Source organism: Ambystoma mexicanum, chromosome 13 (genome assembly GCF_040938575.1).
Source record: "Ambystoma mexicanum isolate Mex_15411 chromosome 13, UKY_AmexF1_1, whole genome shotgun sequence".
In the NCBI taxonomy this organism is placed as follows: domain Eukaryota; kingdom Metazoa; phylum Chordata; class Amphibia; order Caudata; family Ambystomatidae; genus Ambystoma; species Ambystoma mexicanum.
Window position 1 is genome coordinate 53,575,044 of NC_090938.1, and position 21,654 is coordinate 53,596,697.

Sequence of the window (21,654 nt, forward strand, 5' to 3'; positions counted from 1 at the left end):
CGGGGCTGCTGGTTTTCTCCGACCAGGGGCCGAACTGGCCTCCAGTTGCCCACCGCCGGCCTTGTTGTCCGCGGGTGAGAGCTCTGATTGGGAGACTGGAGTTCTTTTCATATTGGCATCTGCACTTGTGATCCTGGCCATATTTCACGCTCTCAATTCGTATAGCTGCCAACATTGGAAGCGCTTCGAAACGTACTAGCGAACACTGGTAAACCCGCCTCCTAACCCCGAACTACCTGTGAATGTAAGGCCTGGCTCCCAGCCCCCCCCCCCCCCCCCCCCCCCCCCCCCCCCCCCCTCCTCCCGCCAACCTTCTGATTTCTGAACTGCTGGTTTCACGCATCTGTTTTAATGTTACTTCCTGTAAACGCCTGTAAACGCCGAGGATAACACGTTGCGCCTCAAATAATGTACATCAAAGAACGAATGCTGCCAATATAAAGCCATTCCCAAAACTCTAATGCGCGCGGGTGCCCCACAACCGATGTGTGCGCATAGACTCATGCACTGTTCAAACCCAGTGGCAAACTCTCAGCCCCCTACTCTAACCGACGCCCACTCAACTAAAATAGCCCCCACCTGCCTTCAGCCAGCATCGCACAACTCGCTGCTAAGTTCCCTGTGGCTGCGATTGCTCGGAAAGTGCAGAGGAGCACACAACTCGGGAAAAGGATTTGTCAGTAGGACCTCCCACTAACCTAGTCCCGTTCAAAAATTATAGGAAGTGACCCGTGACCTTGGTTGGAGCCTACAAATATTCACTACAGTTGGAAAACATTACAGTTCTGAATTGTAACCGTTCACCTGGCCCAGTAGGGCTCATGAGGCATATGGAATTAAGCTTTTTGTTGTTTTGGGTATTGGGTGGTGCTTTCGCCCCCTTATTGCATTGGAATACAGATGGGGAGAATTGGCTTATGAAGAGATGCACACAGCTGTTCGTTAGCCAACCCGTTTACTGCCAATGCTAATCGCTACGCCCTTTCCCTCCCTTTCCCTTCACCACCCAAAACACCCCCTCCTGGGATCTATTTGGAGCTGTAAACTGCTACAGGTGTAATAAAAACGTCTTCTCAAAGTCGGCCTTCAGAAACTTGTAATTTGTCAGCACCATGTGTCCGTCGGTGATGTCTTGTTAAAAACAAGCATTGGTAGAACTAATGGTTTTGGTGTGTAGCAGTATTAGATACCCAGGTACTTTAATACCACTACGGCAGTGCATGGCACAAAAACCCAAACTATTGGCATTGCCAATGCTTGTTTCAAGACCGCAAAAGATCCCAATATTTGGTATGTTGCATATTTACTGTGGCTGTGCGCTTGGTGTGCCTTTTTTTTAATATTCAAAATTATGGCGTTTTCTTATATTTTTGGAAGGCTTTAGATGTTTAATTGACAGTACTGGCCTGTTTCTTTTATCCCTGAGGCCTTGATGTTTTGGTTTGTGCAGCTTTTCTGGTTAGTGTTTCAATTGGCCACAAGGAGGCAGCATAACGCCATAGATTACGGAGGTTTGTAGTTGTATGCATGCAAACTGACTCATTTTGATGAAGGCACTAGCAACAAGAGATACTCCTTTTTTTTATTTTTTTCTTCCATGGGTTTCCTGCCAAATCTGATGCGTATTTGTACAGATTTGCATACTGCTGGCAAGCTTTTAGAGGCGTTTTGCTTCACTGACTGAAACTTGCCACTAACCCCCTTGTTTCTGTTTTGGTGTCTTTGTAGCCATGTCCTCCTTTAGTGTGTGCCCCCTCTTTGCTGGCCCGTTGCTGGAATATGGTGTCCAGCCACAGGGCCGTCATCCTGTTGTCCGCCATTGCCAGACCGTGGCCCCATGCCTGGTTTGCCTGCTTGGGTCCTGCGAGGAGGCCCACATCAGCAATTGAGGTCCTTATTGGCACACCCAAAACTGTTGACTTTGCCAATGCCTGTTCCTACAAGTGGTGCTGTATTGTCGTTCAAATGTAACATATAAAATCCACAATTTCTAAACCATACATATAGGATGTGGTGTGTGTGTGTGGTTGGGCCGTGTATATTTTGTTGAAAAGGAACATAAAATTGGGTGGCCAGCCTTGCAAATTCTTAAAATCCCACTAGACCTGCAGGTAGTTGCTTAAACTCCTATCACCGCGATGGCTACTCTGTAAAATGGTGCATGTCACCAAAAGGCCACTTCATGCATGGCGCGCTGCTGCCACCCACAGGCCAGCCGCACACAGTGGTCTGCAAATGTTTCAAACCTCCCTGCAATTTCATTGCATCCACTCCAGGGTCGAGTAACCAGAAAATGGAAAGCGACTTTCGATAAATCTCCTTGAACTGCAAGTGGATTTTGCGTGCATTTTTTTTCCACCTGCCACATTGCTCTTTTTAACGTAGCTTTTGGATCGCATATTTTTCTTATGAACTTATGTTAAGCGGGCTGGCATGCTGTGCCTTCAATACATCTAGAGGGGTCGTCGTGAGAGGGTGAGGGGGGGGGGGACGGCGGATTAGGAGGGGTAATGGAGGAAGAGCGTAGAGCGCCAGGAGTAACCACTAAAGTTTGTCTGCGGGTGCTACATAAGAGCGTGTCCTTGTTGTCATGCGACAATTTCACATGTAAGAACGGTAAATTGGTAGTAATAGCGGAGTGCAGTCACCAGAGGGCGCTGCTTCACTACTTTTTGCTGCACATTCTGCTTTACATAAGGGATACGGATACTCCTTTGGCGCAAATGCTGCATGACATTGACATTTTTCATGTCACTTTTTACAACCACAAGCTTCACACAAGAAGCAAGGCTTTCCCGCACCTGGAGGCTGCATCCGACATGTGTTTAAGTTCTAGAGCCTTGCTCGACAGGTGTGTAGCTTTGGAGTGCTCCTGTCAGTTGTGCAGTAGAATAATGTGTACGTTTGTCGTTGGGTTTTATGTAGCGCACTGCTGCCATTTTCTTTGTCTCTAGGCGCTGTGGCACCTGCAGGAAAATGGGTTGGGTTTGTTTAGTGGGTGCAGTGGGAGAAATGCAAGACTGCGTTGCTGTTGGTTTGATGGGTATTGGTCCAGTTTCCTGTCCTGGGTTTTGGGCAATAGAACTCGTGTGGGATGAAGTAACAATTTTTAGTGCCCTCCAAACTTATTTTGTTCGACTATTCTGTTGGAACTCCTCTAAAGAAAAGGGCGAAGACCCCACCCCTCCCAAGGTATGGCAACCTTGGCTTACCACAGAGGGGCCCTTTTAAATTTAACTTTGATCTCCGTTCCATGTAGGTCTACTCTGGTCTTTTTGTGAAGTGTTTGTGCGTTTTCTTGAGGGTAAAATCTAGTTCTTTCTCTGCGTAGCAATGCAGATGTAGGTTGGCACGACCTGCAGCTTTTTTACTGTATTTTGTCTTTTATCGCACTCTTTCCCCATTTGTATGGCCTGCATGCCCTTGGTAACTGTACTCTATGTCCTGGAAATGCAAAATACGATTTGATTGGGAAATGCTTGTGTGCATTTTCACCGGTCTAGGACTTGGGTGACTGGCTGGCTAGGCTTGTCTAAGCAGCCCAGAGGAGGTTGGGCATGTAGATGGGCGATGTTGGAGGTTTGCGACAGGGTGCGATTGTTGGGAGAGTCAATATGTTGCCGGCTATGCCAAATTTCTTTTTGTTGGTAGTCGCTGTATGCTAGTGGCAGAGGTGTTGAGGTACATCAGGGGTTTCTGTTCGGACGGTTATGTGCTCCTAGACCGGAAAGCATAGCTGTAGCTGCATTCTATGGTGCGTTGTTGGTGGTTCGTTCCTGCAGACTGTCCCCACAAATGTGGTGTATGTATACATACCATAGGCTTTGGAGTTGCTTGGCTGGAGCGATCTCTGTCCAATGTGATCCCAATTGTTCATGGTCTTTCTAGTGTGAGGGTCTCAGCTGGCTGTTGGGAAGAATTCTCATTTATGGCTAATTTCTCTCACCTAGTGAATTCCCTCAGCAGCTTTGCTGGATTTCTGGGGTTTATTTTTTCCACCTGGTAAGAGTGTGATCCTTTTTTTTTTTTCCCCCACTCTTGTGTTTTGCCATGTGTATTTCTACTTTTTGTGTGATCTTGGGCTCTGGCGCCACACCACTCCATGAGCCCTACTTTTGTGTGCGTTACACAGCACCTTCAGTGCAGTGACACAGGGTTTTCTTTTAGACTTCCCACTGACTCCATTTTTCTGGGGCTGACTACTGTCACCCAGAAACATGTAAAGTTGCCATTGACTTTATATAGTCACTTTAAAACTACAGACCCAGTACTTCATCTTACATGTATTGGAAAGGGTTAAATCCGACCCCTTTTCGTTTGTACCTCCATGAGCTTTGTTTTGCTCTTTTAACATTTAGACTTGGCTGGTGGCAGTGGTATCTACCCTAACTTTTCTACCGCGATTATACTATATAAACGTGGTACTGTTCCAGGCTTTTGTGGTAGCCTCTAACTTAAACCCGCTTGCCCAAATGCTTTTTTATTTCGGCTCCGGTCCGGTTTAGCCGCCATTTCTTTTTGTTAAAGTCCTTCTTGTGTCTTTGCGCGGCAATCCAGGTTTGCCTTCTTTGTTGATGGTCTTTTGACGAAGCCCTCCTTTGGTGCCTGGGTGTCTAGGTGGGCTGAAGGTGAGGCAGGGGTGTAGTCACCTCCTGCACAGGGTCTCCTTGTGGTGATTGGCTGAGGTGGTTGTCCGGACAGGACAAACTCCCCCCTCCTGTTGAGTGATTGACAGCCAGGCTGTGTGAATGGGATATTTTCGCATAAAAGGCAGGACTCTTGGGCTGGAAGTCAGTCACCACTGGAACTGAAGAGAAGCGGAGAAGACGGCTGCTGCAACCCGAAGTCCCGGTGAAGCCCTGCTGCAGTCCTGAGCCAACTACCCTTCAACGACCAGAGAAGATCCAGTCCGGAGTCATCTTCCCTTGAGCCTGGTGGGGTCAACCAGCTCATCTTCCACAGCCAGAGTATCCTCTTTGTGGTCGGCATCCCTGCACACTGCGTAGTGGTCCGCATAGCCATCTGAAGAGCACCTCCTGGTTTAAAGGAGCACACCTTTTTATTCACCGTCACTGCTGTTGGCCTCATCCCTGGGTAGTGCAGATCCCTCCAGACATCCTCCTTGTCTCCACGACTGAAGCTCCAGGAACCGTGAGTCTGCAGGAAACTACCAGGAACTGCCGAGGAATTGGGGTGAACCCTTCTTCCTCGCCAAAGGCTTGTCCTTTTCTTCCTTCCCTCTTATAACTTTTGCCTCCTCTTCTGACAATATCTAAGTACTCCTGGCAACCTTGAATCTTGAACTGTTCTGTGATCTTCGGCAACAGGGACCCTGTTCCACTTGACACTGGCGCAGGCCTATTGACTTTTATTTTCGTGTTAAAGTGCCCTCTGATTCTCTCTGCCTTGACAAAAGTATTGCGCATGATTTTTATCCCCAACTCTCTTGTGTTAATTCATGTGCTAAGTGTGTTTGACTACGGTTACATTTCTTCCCGCGGTTACGCGTATCTTTAAGACCGAACTGTCATTACTGTCAAAAAGTGATCGCATATGTATTCCCGGTAACGTTGTTTGTTTCATAACACTGGTCTGTCAAATCCAAATGTACTTACCTTGAATTGGACTGCACAAGGGGAACTGGTTGTGTTGTGTGTATTTGAAGTGTGGTTTTATTTTACTAGAATTGAAGTGTTTTTGTAAACAGTTGGTTTAAAAATAAATGTACTTTAACCAGAAACCTTGAGTTAGTGTTGCTTGAGTCACAGTAATTGTAGTCCTTTGTGTAATCTCTGCTACTGCTCATACACTCTTGAGATAAGTCTCGCTGCTCGGTCACTGCTACCACTCTTTCTGTGTAGTACCGGCTTGTACCAAAGGTGAACGTGTATTACCACTTGCAGTCTTAACTCTGTGCAGTGGCCCCTAAGGGCCCTGCATAGGATTCTGCCTAACGCTGGCAGTGACCGTGGGTGAGTTTGTTGTGGTGTGCCTCAACGAGGGCTGCTGGTTTCCCTGGTGTATTGGTCAGGAAGGGATGTTGTTGTGCATGGGGGTGATAGTGTCAGGTGGCCTGCTGCGTAAGCTGCCGGCCGCTTGTGTTGCAGTTGGTGTGAGGGGATGTTGGGTTTGCCAGTGTAGTTTCAATGAAAGATGGTTCAGGGGGTTATTGGTAGGAGCCAGGATTTTTAGGGCATTTCTGAATTTTGCGGGATTTCTAATGTTGCAAATGTATCTGGTTATGGAGTTCCAGATTGGCTCTCAGGATCGACTGAGTTTAGTTTATTGCGGTGTGCCACAGCAAAGACCTCCCTGGTGTATTGTTGGCTAATGGATATTGTGTATGGCATGACTGTCCCACTAGTTAAGTTCAGCTGCATTGAAATGTAGGTGCAATTGGGTCTCGACTGCATTGGGTGCATTGTAAAAGACCGCTTTTGCAGTACTTTGGTACCCAAGTGTCCCGCAGCATTGGCACAAGAATGTGGCTCCTGGGGCAATTCTGGCTAGAGGAGTATGGTCCGCGATATGGGACACACTGACCGACTAGCTGAGGGTGGGGGAGGGGTGTATGTAAAGATTGGTGTGCTCCGCTGTGGGGCCGCCGCTGGAAATGCTGCACGTCCACCTGGACAGAGCAACCTGTGGGTTTCCTGTACTGAGGTGCCGCTTGGCAGTATGGTTCTGCTGTGGCGGAGCTGTATTGGTGCTGGTGTACAGAGGCTACACACAGGTGGTGGTCGGGCTCTGTGCTGGGATTAGTAGGGCGGGCGGCATCAGCAAAGTTTCTCGGGTCACAGAGTAGGTGCTGCCGGTATCGAAATTTGCCTCTGTGAACGTGACCCATTTTCAGTTCACAGAATCCAAAGCTGTTGGCTTTGGCAGTACTTGCTTTTAGTTTTCATTTATGTAGAAATGCCAAGTGCAGCACAGCCTAAAACTGCAAGATTGTTTTTAAATTGCTATGAGTCTACTACTGAGCTCGGTCTGCCTCACTGCTCTGTCTGCGTTTCCTTGACTTGCACAGTTGCACATGACCTCGTTTTGAGCCGATACCGGCTTTGCCCCCCTCTACTCTGATTGGCTAACTGTTTCTTTCGGCTCCACCCACAGATGCTGCAGGACTGCCCCAAAGCGCGGCGAGAGGTGGAGCTGCACTGGAGGGCATCGCAGTGCGGGCACATTGTCAAGATTCACGACGTCTATGAGAACCTCTACCAGGGCCGGAAGTGCCTTCTTATCATAATGGAATGGTGAGTTGGCTGTCGGGGCGGGGGTGCACATTAACACATTGCTCTGCTCACCCCACAGTAGCTACTCGGCCACGTATTTTTTTGTAACTTTATTTCAGCATGTCTGTCCCTCGGCCCCCTTCCGAACACTGTCCCTTTGCCCTCACTGCCCTTCGGAACACTTTCCTAAATCCTGCTTTGCCCCATGGGCACCCACCGGTCTTGGCTTTTTGGTTTCCAATGTCCTCCCTATGCCCATTGGCCCTCCCTCCTCTCCTGTGGCTTCCTAGTTTCTCACAGAAGCACCCGCTAAGGTCCCAGGCTGTGGCTGTTTCCAGACATCAGTCTCTGGTCTAATCCTCCTGGAATCTGAAGACACTTGGTCTGCTTGTGTGCCTCTTGGGACGGACACGCACTCGCACGCTTTTCATATTCACGAAGCCGGCCCTCACTACTCCCCTGGTGGTGTCGCAATCCACTAGCACTCTGCCTCTTTATGTGGAGTGCAGGCGAACGATGTCGAGTGCTTGGTGTCTTGATCCCCTGTCGAGACTTAGCAGCTGGTCCACTTCAGCCCAAAAGCGCTGCCTACTCTGGCTCTTTATCTTCCATGATTCTTCTCCTTCTCCCTTCTGGGAAGGGTATGCCCAGACGTGGGTCCCGTGCCTGCTGGGCCTAGAGACCCAAGCTACTCCTCACTGATGACGCCCAACAAGGCTGAAACATGTCTGGGGATGCTTGTGGTCTCGTGCAAAAGGGATGTGACCCAGCAGTTTGGGCTGGACTAACCCTTTGGGGGTGGGACTAAGCCTGATTTGCATTTGGTGTTTCCCCCTTTTGTAATGGCTTGGCAGGGGAAGAACGATGGTCTGGAGGGTTGCCCAGAGCAATGCCAGAGGTCAAGATTTATTCTAAACCTTCCAGCCATCAACTCTTTTGTTTTGCTCTTCTGGAGGGGCAGCATTGTTTCATCTGGCATGGGCCATCGTGCCTCCCATCCTATGGGCCCCCCTTGCTCTCAGGTCATCTATCCGAGAAGGAAGCCTTCGGCATTAGACTCCGGTGGAAGGCAAGAACGATTAGCTCTGACGTTCTACCAATGGGTCCTGCAGATCATGACGAAGTGCTATGGGCAGTTTCTGACAATCCACAAGATTTGTCATTTCTCCCCAAGGGGAGCCCTTTCCCATGAGGCCAGGGAGGTGCAGCCGCTGTCCAATAGTCCCCCCTATGGGTGCTTTAATGCGGGAGGACCTTATGGGGAGGGACCTCTCCTGGGGACAAGGACAATCACCTGGGGTGCAGACCTTTGAGTATTGTCAGTCCCCAACATTCCCTAGCCCTCCCCGCAGTTCGGAACCCTTTTATTGAAAGTACACCTATGTATTGTTGTAACACAGGGGACTAGGACGAAGAAACTCACAGCAGACATGACAGTCATTAACTGTGTTAGTACTGGTATGAGGTGGCCCAGAGGAGAGTGGATGTCATCAACAGCAACAAAGGACTTTTACAATCCGCCAGGGTGGGACTGGCAATATTGTAGAAGTATAGATGATGGACTAACAAACCTGCCACCCCCAACCTGGGAGAGGAAACTGGTGCTGGAAACCGGCGGGAGTTTCAAATGCTTTGGGCAGACCAGAGCCTGAGAAGAGCGGAGGAAACCGGTGAACATGGAAGGAGTTCTCAGTGGGTGTAGCCCCCCCCCCCCCGGAGCAGTGTCTAAAGCTCTTGGAACATACTCTGAAGATGCCAGAAGAAGGGAGTTATTGTGAACTGTATAGATGTCTACCAGGAGAAGGGAGTAATGCTCCTGGGAGTTGTGCTAGAGACGCCAAGGGAAGGGAGTTCTTCCCCCTCCCGGCCTTATTGTGAACTGTGTACAGCTGTGCCAGGAGAAGGGAGGCATTATCCTGTATGTGGAGTTGTATGAAGACTGTGAAACCCACAAGCCAGGGGAAGGGAGTCCTTCCCACCTGGCAGTTTGGGTGGCAAGGGAACATTCTTTTAAACATTATCCGAGCTTCAGGAGAAGGGAGCCATTTTCGTGGAGAAGGAAATTTCTGTTTGGTTTATCCTTTTAGCTGTAACGTGAGGGATGCAAGGATCTTGTAACCCACCAGGATGGTGAAGTTTGATTTGATGGATTTTCTGACGTAGCCTTTAGTTTTGGTTTTGAGGCAGGGAACCCCTCTTGGAAGTTGGGATAGTGAGGACCGTTTAGAACCACCATCACGCTGCCTTTGTGTTGGCTTCATTCTTCGCCACCCGTACAACTCCCAGAACCAGCTTCATTCTTGCTTCCCATAGAGACTGCATTTCTCTTCAGGAAGTTGGCCAATTTCTTCACCGCTGTTCGCCTCTGGACACAGGTTGCACGTTCCTGTGCATGTGACTCATTTAGTGTGCGTGATCGTTGGTCATGACTACTCAGCCGGCGTCTTCATAGTCCTGGGAGATGGTGCCATCCAACCTGAGAAGCATCTGTCCATGTGGTCTCTTCCCTGAGTTGGTTTATCAAGTCCCAGTTGTTGGATCACTCCAGCCATCCTACTGTGCACACCTGTGCTCTTATTGAAGCCCTGGCCTTTTCTCTGATTTTTGCATATGTTGGAATGTGGTCAGAGTAGTGGAACTATGTTCCCTGCTGGACTGCCCCTGTCCCCCAAACTCAATCGGCGAGCCCCCCCTCCCATGCACAATACCAAACACACCTGCTGTTTAAGGGACACTTTAGTGCATGTTTCAACTTCTTCCTACACTTTTATTTTAAATTGAAACCATTCCAGAACCATTTTTATTTCCTATTTTTTTTTTTAAAGCATTGGAACGGTAAAACGTACTAAAGTAGAGTTGCGCCGCTCCCAACCACTGATGCCCACTTTGACCATTGAATGTGGTTAACTTCATCTGTGATGTAGGGGTAGACCCCAAGCTTGTTTGCTTCCCGTCGGTACCCCATGTTCTGCTCCAGGGAGTTTGCCCTCATGGATTCTTGGCGGTTGCCTGGGTTGTTTGCTTTGCTTGCCAATGCGTCCTTTGCCAAGCTCTTGGACTTGGTGTTTGTGGTTCGGTGGCGGCCTCTGCCGTGCAGGCATGTTTGGTTAGCAATGGTGGTGCAGGTGCTTCATTGCGTTGTTACCCGCCTGACCGTTCACCGCCGCCTCTTAATGTTGACATGCCATCATCGGAGCCTGGCGAGCTTAGTGTTGGGCGATTTAAGTGCGAAAGCCGTTTCCGAAGAGGTTCTCTCATTGCAAGAGGTTTTACAGTTGGCGCTGTGATGCAGCCGGTGGTGCCAGTTTTGGATTACTTGCTCTTGGTGGTATTGTGTGGCTTCAGCATATTAGGGAATGGAGGCTTGTTGGCCGCTCTTTCTAATTAAGTCCTGGATTAGAACGGACTTCACTGTCGGAAGGAAAGGAAATGAATCATTCCTGCTTCTTACTTCTCTTATCCTACAGGCGTGCGCTTCACCAGGGTGTGGGCCCAGGCTGTGTTGTCCACTCCATTACCATCCTATCCAGGATGGGTACTATCTGAGGCCTTCTTTCCATTAAGACTTTGGTGTACGTTGAAACGGCTAGTCTTATTCTAAGGCTGCTGGGAGCAGAGGACGCTGTGCTTGGTTTCCTCGGACCAAGGAGTCCAGCTTTGCTGCCATTTGCTCACTTGTTAATGGGCCTTACCTTTTTGGGGGCCAGCAAACCTCTCGCTGGGCCATCCTGTGCATTCAGGCCTGCAGCGAGCTGGTGAAGCTGTCCCTGAAAGCCTTCCGACTCCTTCCACTATGAGGCGGGAGTCTCCTCGAGTCCAGCCAAGGGGCTGTTGCTGGACGTCTGTCGGGCAGAGGGATGGTCCTAGTCTGCAGACCTTTGCTAAGCATTGCTCTTGTGACTTTGGCCGGAGATGGGTGATCTTTGCGTTTTCTGGTGTAAGGCTTGCTTTTGTGCGCACCCCCCACACCCCGCGCCCTCAGCCCCCAATGTTCTGTCTTGCATCCTATTTACTGCTTTGGGAGTCTGGGCTCCGATGCGAGGACTAACTCCTTAGGAAAACCAATTGCATACCTTGGTTGACGGTTTTTTTGCTGCGGAATACCACCCCCACCCCTAGAGCTTTTCCCACTGCGTTGCTGTCTGCTTTTTATTTCGTGATTTAAATATTTTATGTAGCGTAAACATCATGCAACTCAAAAAAGGTAATTAACAATATTACATTGCAAAAGAGCACAGTCATTGCGGTGATGCAAATGAACAGACGCAGAATTGGAATCTCAATGTGCGTACAGAAGGGTGAGCAATTGATACTGAAAGAAGGGGGCGGGGAGTAAATGAAGATTTCATTTAACAAGCACACGACTAATGTTTCCATAGGACCCATTAGCTAAAAGTATCAAGGACATATCCCCACATGTATCGGTATCTCCCAATTGCTTATAAATGGCCCTCATAGGTGGATACATGCAGAAGGAAGTAGGCAATTTCCAAGACGTCAATTTTTTTTACAACCATGAATACCCAGAGTAGCCAGACTTTTTTTTTTTAACAAGTTGTATGTCATCCAATGAGGACACATTGCCATGCACTAGAATTGAAGCATTGAAATGGTGCAAAGCCCGACCGCTCATGGACCCCTTCCCAAAAGTTTAACCAGTCCTGAATAAGTGACCCGAAGTGCCCCTTGCTTGCATTTCCAGCACTCGTCACTCTCCAGAAGATGCCTCTTGAACATATGCTACAGAGGCCAATATGTTCTAAACAGGAGTTTAGTCTGTGATGCTCTTGGACCCCAATCCATGCTGACCAGCCGGACATTACTACAGCATCTCAGCCAACTGCCCTGCTAACCTGATTCACCGAGCTCCTCAGCCCTGATATTGGCTAGTTCCAGAGCCACTTTTCGTCGAGATCCTAAAACGCCATCGATATTGGCATCTGGGTGCAGAGCACGATTGCACTGCTCCAGTGCTGACCATGTTGCATTTTGTGGTGATAATTGCTTGGGGTCCACTCAAATCAAACTTACAGGACAGTTGTGCAAAGGGGATCCAGCCCCCCTCAATCACATCTTTTTATAGATCTGATTCCTCCCAAGACGGCCAGAATAGAACTTTCCTTTCAAAGGTCCATGCTGGATTAAGCCGAATCAAGAAGCACCAGTAAGCCAGCTGCATCAAGCCAGATCTTATTCAGAAGTACATCCCCTCCAATTCAGCGTCTATTGTCATTCCATCGAACAACACCGCCAAAATTAATAATAGTGGGCAGAGTGGACATCCTTGTCTGGTACCCCTGTTGAGTTTGAATGTATCAGAAATCAAGCCATTTGTGAGGACACTTGTGTAGGTATTTAAATACAGAAGTCTTACCCACCACCGTCTGAAGATCTGACAGAATCCCATTCTCTCCAAGCATTCAAAAAAGACCGGTCGACTGCTGTCTCTGCGTCCAGAGAGACCACTACAGCAGGACACTCCTGTGTGCATCCACACTGAATTGCAGAAGTAGCTGTCTCATGTTGTCTGCCACTGATCATCTGGTCACAAAACCCACCTGCTTTTTGTGTACTAGAGATGGCACAACAGGCTCTATTCTTTTAGCTAGTGTTTTTGCCAAGCACTTGCAGCCGGTATTCATCAAACTGATGGTCTATAATTGGCACATCTGGTAGGACTTATCCCTCTTATTCAGTGTTCTAAACGTCACATAGCAGCGGCAGAGCACACTCGGGCAAGATTCTGAACAATTCCACAGGCCTACATCAGTACCTGGCGACTTGCCCACCTGGAGGGCAGAGACTGCTAAGCAAACATCGTCTACCATTGTCATTCTCCAGAGTTGCTGCTTGATCACTAATCTAAGCGAGGAAAGTCCACGGAGTCCAGGAAATACTTTTTAGTGATTTGCTTGCAGTTTAGCTCAGATTTGTAGATTTTTAAAAATACAATCCTTTGAATAGTTCATTAGATTTTTTTGCTGCATCTCCAGAACACCCCTTCTGCAACCTTTGTTGCCTCCCACACAGATGAGACGGCAATAACACCTGTTCCATTGATTGCGATAAATCCCTCCATCTTTCACAACTTCCTCTTTAATGCCCTCATTCTGCAGAATAGTTGAGTTAATTCTCCATCGGAATGATTTAGCTCATGTGTATTGCAATGGGAGGCATAACGATGTTGGTGCGTGGTCAGAAACGCAGATGATTCCCATTTCAGAGCCAAAAAAGGTTGGTGTTTTGCACGCCCAGAGGTAAGCGAGAGATCAACACGCGAGTAAACATCATGGATGCTCGAGGCGCTAGATGCAGTTCATCTATCAAACGTTCTAGTGATCTTTCTGGAATTCTTGAAGTCCCCGTTTGAGCAGTCAAGTAACGTGTCCAAAACAAAGTTGAAATCTCCAGCTAGAATAACTGAATCAACATTGCAGTGCTGGATAAATTGTGCAAGTTCATTGAACAGGGGATTGTCTGTGTTTGGTGCATATATATTGCATAGCAATATTACAGTCTTGTATTTTTACAGTGACCAAAACAGTCCTTCCCTCTATCAGCTTTACTGGACAAAACCGTTAAATTCCATGGCCTCACCCCAAAAATTGCCCTCCTAGGTGAGTTGTTCAGTCGGACCTTAACGTGCCAATGCATCACATTTTGGTCCTAACATGTCGCCCCAGACACTTCAAAATCCTAGCATTTTAGTCAGCATTTAATTTACAGTCTAACTGTTGACTTATGGCACAGGATATACAATGCTTTGAGTAAAAGTGGGGACTAGTTGGATGCACTCGTCCCGTTGCACCAATACCCTGTGCACATTATGTGTAATAATGGAAAGCTACCGCTAGCAGATTGCTTCTATACAAAGGGTGACTCCCCTAACCGGCTACGCTGCTCACACTAGACCTAGTGCCCGTAATCAGTACCACATCACTCAGTAGAGCCTATGTACACTTGCAAGAACCCCAAATGACGCAAACCAATTTGTAATTGGTTATTTATAACACACTTAATACCCAGAGGTTTCTAAGCGCAGACCCGGGGATCGAACCTGTCGCTCTGCGTCATCTTGCTTCCGAGGCAAGTGTGTTGCCCCTGAGCTATCCTCCCGAGACTCGGTGCAACCAACCGTAGCCCATTGTTCCTCCCACGTCTGTATTCCTCAGTCGCCCAGTATGGAAAGAATGTATCGATCTGTTGCATTTTAAAGCCGTGCCCACAGTATTCCCGCCTCAGTAGCCTATTCCATGCTGTCCTCCCCAAGTAAACGCATTCATGTATTAAAAGGACGTGACCAACCAGTTCCACCATCACTACCTCAAGAACGGGTTCATTTCCACTGTGGCCCTGTAGAGTTTGCGTTCTAATGTGACCGTTCCGTGCTATGAACCCTAGCGCTCATAAACTCGTTTTATATTCTAGCGCTCCGACAAGCTCCTACGATACTGCCAAATTCACCCATTGTGAGATTACGTTAATTGCAGCCGCTTATCGAATTCCAGTTATGGAAAAAGGCACCCTGTTTTTTAACAACTGAAATAAACCTGTGCATCGGATAACAAACCGTAACATGTATTTTTTATTACGCACATTTAAAATTTAAGGAATCCGAGACCGAGTGGCAGCGTCAGAGACGCATGGACAGCATCGCACAGGGCAGACAGAAACGCAGGATGATGTGGGTGAGGGGGAGACGTGGGGGCGGGGAGGGACACAACCGCAGGAGCTGCTGCACAGAGGGCAGGGACACCGAAGCATAGGGACTGAGATGGTGGATTAGGACAAATACAGGAGTCCATGCATTGAGGGCAGGGCAAAGGGACGCAGGAGCAGAGGCACCGAAATCCCTGTCCAGTTTCGATTCCAGACTAGAGGTAAAATCTACCTACGATCTTTACGCGCTCATGCCGGATTTGCATCCATTTGGGATGCAACACCTAGCCTCGCCATGCCGCGTCCCTCAATGACACTCTGCAACGTACCTAGGTCCATTACTCTAAACCTAGATGCCAATACCTTTTTAAAATGCTGCAACGTCACTGCTTGTGGCCCTCAAGCTTGTCACAAAGGGAATATCTAAGACAATATTTCAATCTAGAAGTTAAGTGAAAATTGATCTGTGCATGCGCGCGCCTGCCGAGGAGATAGGCACGAGCCAGCAGACGGTAACTGAAGCAATTACCACTATAAAAAGAATGAGGTTAACGTTGCAAATTTAAAACCTAAAACTAATGAAGGCACGGCCAGAGTCTGTCATGGCCTCGGAGCTGCAGGACATTTCTGTAGCCAATCACAAGCCTGTGCTGAGGTATCTGTGATCGTCATGCCATCTGGCAGGAAATGTCTCAAAGTTACTGGCTTTAAAAGTGATCACTCTGATCCCACGTTCCTTAGCCAGCCGTTTAGCTTTCCCGAAAGCCTTCCTTTCGATTGCCACAAGTCAGGAAAAATAGGCAACAGGTCACCCTGCCAGGATAGTGACTCCAAGGGCCTTGCATTGCTTAAAACGTTTGCCTTTACAATTGTTTTGACAAATGAAAGTCTTGGCTTCTCGGCTCCACCTTGCCAGCTCTGAACCCTACATTGAAGTCTCCTCTTTGCAATGCACAGCCAGGTAGACGGTCTTGTAGTAGAGTACCAAGTCACTTAAATAGTGTCTGGTTTTTCAGGAACACCAATTAGACGAATGTTGTCCCTTGCTTGAATGTCTAAGTTCATGTTGGAGCCTGTTCAGGTCCTCTTTCAATTCTTGGTAGGCCCTATAACTGATTGCTAAACTTTGAAACTGATTGGGGAGCAGCTACACTGCAGCCCCACCAGGGGGCGCCTCCGCCTAATCTTTGACCGGAAGAAAAGGCTACTTCGTGTTTTTAAGGTCGTCCCTGGCAGTTCAGTGGCTGACGCTGTCTCCTAACTTGGATGCATAGTCGAAGTGCGAAATAATGCAATATGTTTGCAGCAAATGCTGTAGAAATCTGACTGCTGGGTTATTTAACAGCAATGCAAGTAATCAGTCTAGCATAGGAAGTCCCCCCTCCCCCCACAATTAACAGAAGGGGGCAGTGCAGTTGTGTGCCAAGATCACACATGCACTAACCGTGCCATAACTATTGAATGGAGTGAAACATTCACTCTCTGCATATTTCCAGCATTTGTTGGTAGCTCTGTGAGGGGCCTTGAGGGCGAGCAGCTTTGACTGCCTTTACTGTCTCACTGATGGCTGTTTTCGTCTCTACAGGAGCAGCCTTTAAGCCCCCTTTCTCGCATGAGCTAGATTTGTGGCAGGGTAACGTGCTGCAGAAGTGGAACTTTGCTGGGTCATGCAACAGCACTGAGGTCCTCTGGGTGAAAAAGGACACTGGCATCTATGGTGCATGGACACCGAGTGCCGCGAAGTGCAGGATTGGCCTTTGTGTGGGTGTGATATAACCAGGTACTGACTGCAAATTAACCATCCGTTCACATGTTGGCTTTGGCATACGTTTTATTTGTCCATGACATTAAAAAAAGTAACTTTAAAATATGGACCTACTATGGGAGCCTCTCTAACTTACCCAGGGTAATCCATACGTGGCCCCCTGCCTTGCTCTGTGCATTGGTGAGGCTCAACTTCACTGAGGCGCAGCAAGGCTGACGCTCAGTGGTGGAAATGGAAAAAATGTGCTGGGGGATCCCAGAAGGACTGGGGTAGGGCGGAGTTTTGGGGGGGGCGGGCAGTGCCCGAGGAAGCCGAGGAAGCAGGGTTTGTGGGGGCGAAGCTGGCAGTTGACTTCGATCAAAGGAAATGTCCAAAATAATAGTTTAAAGGCACAATTTCTTTCTTTCATGCTGCGTTTCCAAACTGTATATCAATTCCTCTTTAAACCACTGAGTAAATATTACTTAAAGTCCACAATTTGCATCCCATGAGGGGTTCGCCACAAGCAACGTTTTCTTTTACTTGAAACCCACCTGGCACACCTGGCACAGCACCTGCACCTCCCCTCTGAAAGCAGTTGGCTGGCTGCATCATTTGCGATAGTTTCAATGCTAATATGGGGATTTATGTATTCTTGCAATGTTTGTCGGATGCCTGCATATTTATTCATGCAATGTTTGTCGGATGCCTGCATATTTAATTATGCAATGTTTGTCGGATGCCTGCATATTTAATTATGCAATGTTTGTCGGATGCCTGCATATTTATTCATGCAATGTTTGTCGGATGCAAGTAGCTGAGAAACATTGCATAAATAAACCGGGTCGTGGCTGTGTTTGGTTTGTGCAAACTCTTGGGTCCTAGGGTGCTGAAGCTGCAGTCTTCTGTTAAGAAACCTCCTGCTGAGTCAGCGCTGTTTATCTTTAGACTGACTTTTTATGGAATTGTTTTCATAAACTTTCGCCATACACGTGGAGCCATCTTTGAGCAAAAACCTTGTGCTGTGGCAACATTGCTCGAGCCGTCCCAGCTGCAACCTGTATCGAAGTGCGACTGTGTAGACGTGGGGGGGGGGGGCGGAGCCAGCAGCCCGCTCATGTTGGCAATGAGCTGCTCCACCCCGCATACTCGGTGCTGTCGGTGGCATTTTTTTCACATTATTTTTTTCAATGTTAGCCAGGCAGGGCATGGCTGACTCTGGCCGGATCCCGAGATCTGGCTACACATTTGGTGATGGATCTCGGATCCGGCGAGAGCCGGCCCAATGACCAGCGCTGCTGAAGCTAATTTCTGGGTTTGTTGAAGGTACCCTCATTCACAGGTTTTCTGCTATGCCCGTGCTGGACTGCCCTCGTGGGAGAGACCAGACTGAAATGCAAATGGTACCCCCGCACCTCCCCCCCCGTGCTGGGACCAGCGAGAGAAAACCATGGGCGTAGACCAGAGCGGAAACCTGTCCTTAGCACAGGTTATTGGGCTGTGTCTGCTTTCAGTGGGGGGGGGGGGGTCCCCACACTTTGTCAAGTTTAAATCTATTGTTTCTTAGGACCTACTAATGTGTACTTTGAGTTTAGTAGCAGTAAGACCTAATACAAGGGGTTGCCGTTTTTACGTTGCTGCTGAGCTTTCAAACTCGTTTAGTATGTGCTGAGTTCCAACTTTTTTTCTAGTGGTTATAATCTCGCCCCCTCCTCTCCCCCCCCAAACCCCCTCGCGCCATGTATTACTTTGCTCTTTTACTCCCCCCCCCCCCCCCCAACACTGTTTGAAATAATCGCCTTTCCGCAAAGTCCTCTGACCGGTGCCACTGTCTCGTTACAATTTTCTGGGTTTGTGGCTGTGTTGGAGCATGCTTCTGAAAAGGGCGGCACGTCTGTTCTCTAGGGGCCGAAAGTGGATGTCACTTAAGACTGCAAATGTGTGTGGCACTCATTTCTGTAGGACGACGCAGCTGGCAAGATAGCTCAGTGAGTTGAAGCGCTTGCTTGTGTGACTCCGGCAAAGACCAATTTGTTTCTTGAAGGTTAAAAGCACTATGAAGTTGTAACATAAGCGTCGTTTTTGTTCACAATATCTGGGCAGGCTGCCCCTTCAGAATTCCACAATGAGGTTTTAATGCAATTTCTTTTTTTTTTGTTGCCCTCTAGTTTAGATGGAGGCGAACTCTTCAGTCGGATACAGGACCGGGGTGACCAGGCCTTCACCGAAAGAGGTAACCTGGGGGGGGAAATGCTCTCGAGTTTTTTTTTTTTTTTTACATTTTATTTTTCATGCTTTGGAAAAAAAAAATGTATGCACTAAAAATGTTGGCTTTAGTTAATGTTTCTGATAAGTGTTTTAGGTTTGACATTTTTTGGTTTTCTCTTGATCTTAAATTTCCTTCTGTCTCCAGTTAGCCATTTTTTTTAAAAAAATGGCTGAGGGTAGGGCCGGACCAGTGTTTGTTCTTTCCAGATTAGGATGAGTAAACATCTTTCAGAATAATCACTTTTGCCTAAATGCAGAGTTGCAAGTTGTCTTTGAATGATGGATGGACATTTTAGAATTTGCGAGACCCCTTTTTCACTTTGTTGTTGTGCTAGTAACCGACCTGACCTCTGTGCTAGGAGTGCTTCCGGCTTAGCATGTGCTGTTGCCGACCTGTCATGGCGGGTTCTAGAATGATGTGCTCGCTGGTGGATGATAGCTGTTGTAGAGTTTTAACATGACGCCAAACCGTAGCTTCCTTCACCCACACTTCATATCTGAGCTCTCCTGCGCTGTGAAATGGAGTCTAGCCTTTAAAGTAGGTCGAGCAGGGGAGGAACAGTCCTGTGCTGAGTTCTGAGGCTGGCCAGGTGCTCATGCTGCCATTTTGAAAAGTTGGACGCGAGTCTTGGTGGCCACTCAGACTTCTGTCTGTATTCTGATCCTACTTCAGAGTGAGCGTGCTGCTGATGAAACCCATTTGCAAATAAAAGAGCACTGCACGATGCTGCAAGAGTGGGTGCAAAGTAAGGTTTGGAAAGTGACGGCAGCAGTTTGTTGCTCAGCGCTGTGCAACACCATCTGCTGATTGCAGTTTGCTTCCCCATGCAACAATTGGGATGGAAAAAAGGATCAGTTAATCTAACTAATTAGCAATTGCTCTTTTAGGATTGCGATGGGTAAATGGCAGAGAGGAAGGCGCTTTTATCTGGGGGAGAGGCAGGACTAGAGCAGGAACAACGCACTGGGCTGTGCAAGGGATCAAGAGAGACAGTGGCATGTTTGTTTGCGATAGACTTTCATTTCTCAAAACGAGTGTTGCAGGAATTCCTATCTATCCCTAAACTAAAGAATCTAGCGTCCTTCGCCCTGTGTCCAAAAATCCTAATCTGGCCCTTGCACCCTAAACTCCATATAAGGTCTACAAGGGAATTTTCATAGACTATGCTTTCATAGCATTCTTTCAAAGTTCCAAAAATATTAAGGTTAAGGTCTAGCAAAGAAACAAATCGAGCTCTAACATGAAAAAGGATCTCCCTTCCCCTAGATTCCTTCTGGTTAAAGTCACTTGATCACAGTTGATGTTGTTCTCAAGGTTTTACTTCACAATCTCAAGGGCATTAAAATTCCCTTCAACTTTCACTCCATTCCTTTAAACTGTTCCAGTTTGTCACACTCTGTACTTTTCACTTGCTTTCTGGGTCTATCCCTCCACCCTTCGCCACTGATTGCTTCTTTATGTTCCTGGTGTACTCTCCTGCCAGGGAATTTACTCCTTTCTCAGTGATTCCAAAAAGAGATAAAATTCTTCCCTTTTTATGTATTGATCGCTTCATTTGTTACAGCTGGTAACACCTGTATTCCAAAACTCTTTCGTTCCTCTCCTGCTGGCTGTGTCCTCTGTGACCACTGTGCGATAGTGCCGGGGTTTGGGTGACCTCCCTCTCTTTAATCTGTTTGCTCAGTTGTATTTTAGTGGAATAGGTGGCACTTGCGTGAGGTGGTTTTGCTAAGCAGGCCGATTGTGTTCACATAGTAATGGACCATCTTCTGTCCACTCCCTACCCCCCACAATTTGCAGAGGCGTCAGACATAATGAAGAGCATTGGGGAAGCGATCCAGTACCTTCACTCAATCAACATAGCGCACCGAGATGTCAAGGTAAGACTCAGTGGAATGCCCGTTACGGCCCGTGGGCGTGCAGGGGGTGTCTCATGGGTGGTCAGTGAGTGGTACGCAAGCAGTAGTCGTTGGTTCATTTTGGCATCATAAAGGCGATGGGCCACCTGCTTTGTAGTGTCTTGCATGCCTCTTAAACCTTCCATGCACTAACAGCACACTGGAGCTTGACAAATGTTGTGGGTGGGGGCAGTACGGGTTGAGTCTCCTTCAAAGCAAGATTGCCTTTCTGTTCCTGAACGCCTGGGAGAACGTCGGGGCATTAGAGCAAGATGCATCATTGGGCTGTGACGGTTCTGGGCAGATCCCGGACCCAGGAGGCATCTGGGAAACCAGGACTTGGCCTATACGCTCAGCCTTGCAGAAGAGCAAGGTTTTTGGCCCCTTCCTGAACCTTGTGCGAGTCTGTTGCAGTCTATGGTTGGCTGCATAGTGTTCCAGCACTGGAGCCTGCAGGATTTCTTGGCGTCTCAGCAGTTGATCGCAAGATTCTCAGGGAAATGGCAGGTTTGATCCTGCCTGCCTGGCCCTGACCTAGGGCTGCTGGGCCAGATGGCTCTGCGAGTGCTGCAGTGTGGTCATTTGGTGGTTAGCTGGATCTGGAGCCAGTTTGAGGGTCTAGGTGCGAGTATGCATACTAACCTAGGCTAGCTGCTAATACCCACACCCGCAACCCCCATCTGTCAAACGTACAGCATAACATGCAGGGGGTGGGCTTTTAACAGGCTCTGGGACTAGCTTTATTCTACACCGCAGACTAATTCAAGGAAACATTAGGCCCAGCTATTCCTAGCTTATCTCATCTCTGAAACCTTCTAGCTCCGGGGTGTCTGGCTCAGCAGCATCCATTTT

At 48.1% G+C, this 21,654-nt stretch overlaps 1 protein-coding gene across 1 annotated transcript in view; it reads left to right on the forward strand.

Annotated features, from left to right (window-relative positions):
• Positions 1-21,654, forward strand: part of MAPKAPK2 (MAPK activated protein kinase 2) — a 117,949-nt gene that overhangs the window by 80,993 nt on the left and 15,302 nt on the right. Inside the window, exons 2-4 of the mRNA XM_069633190.1 lie at positions 7,114-7,253; positions 18,804-18,868; positions 20,705-20,784. Of these exons, the coding sequence (XP_069489291.1) occupies positions 7,114-7,253; positions 18,804-18,868; positions 20,705-20,784 (285 nt within the window). The remainder of the gene's footprint in view (positions 1-7,113; positions 7,254-18,803; positions 18,869-20,704; positions 20,785-21,654) is intronic.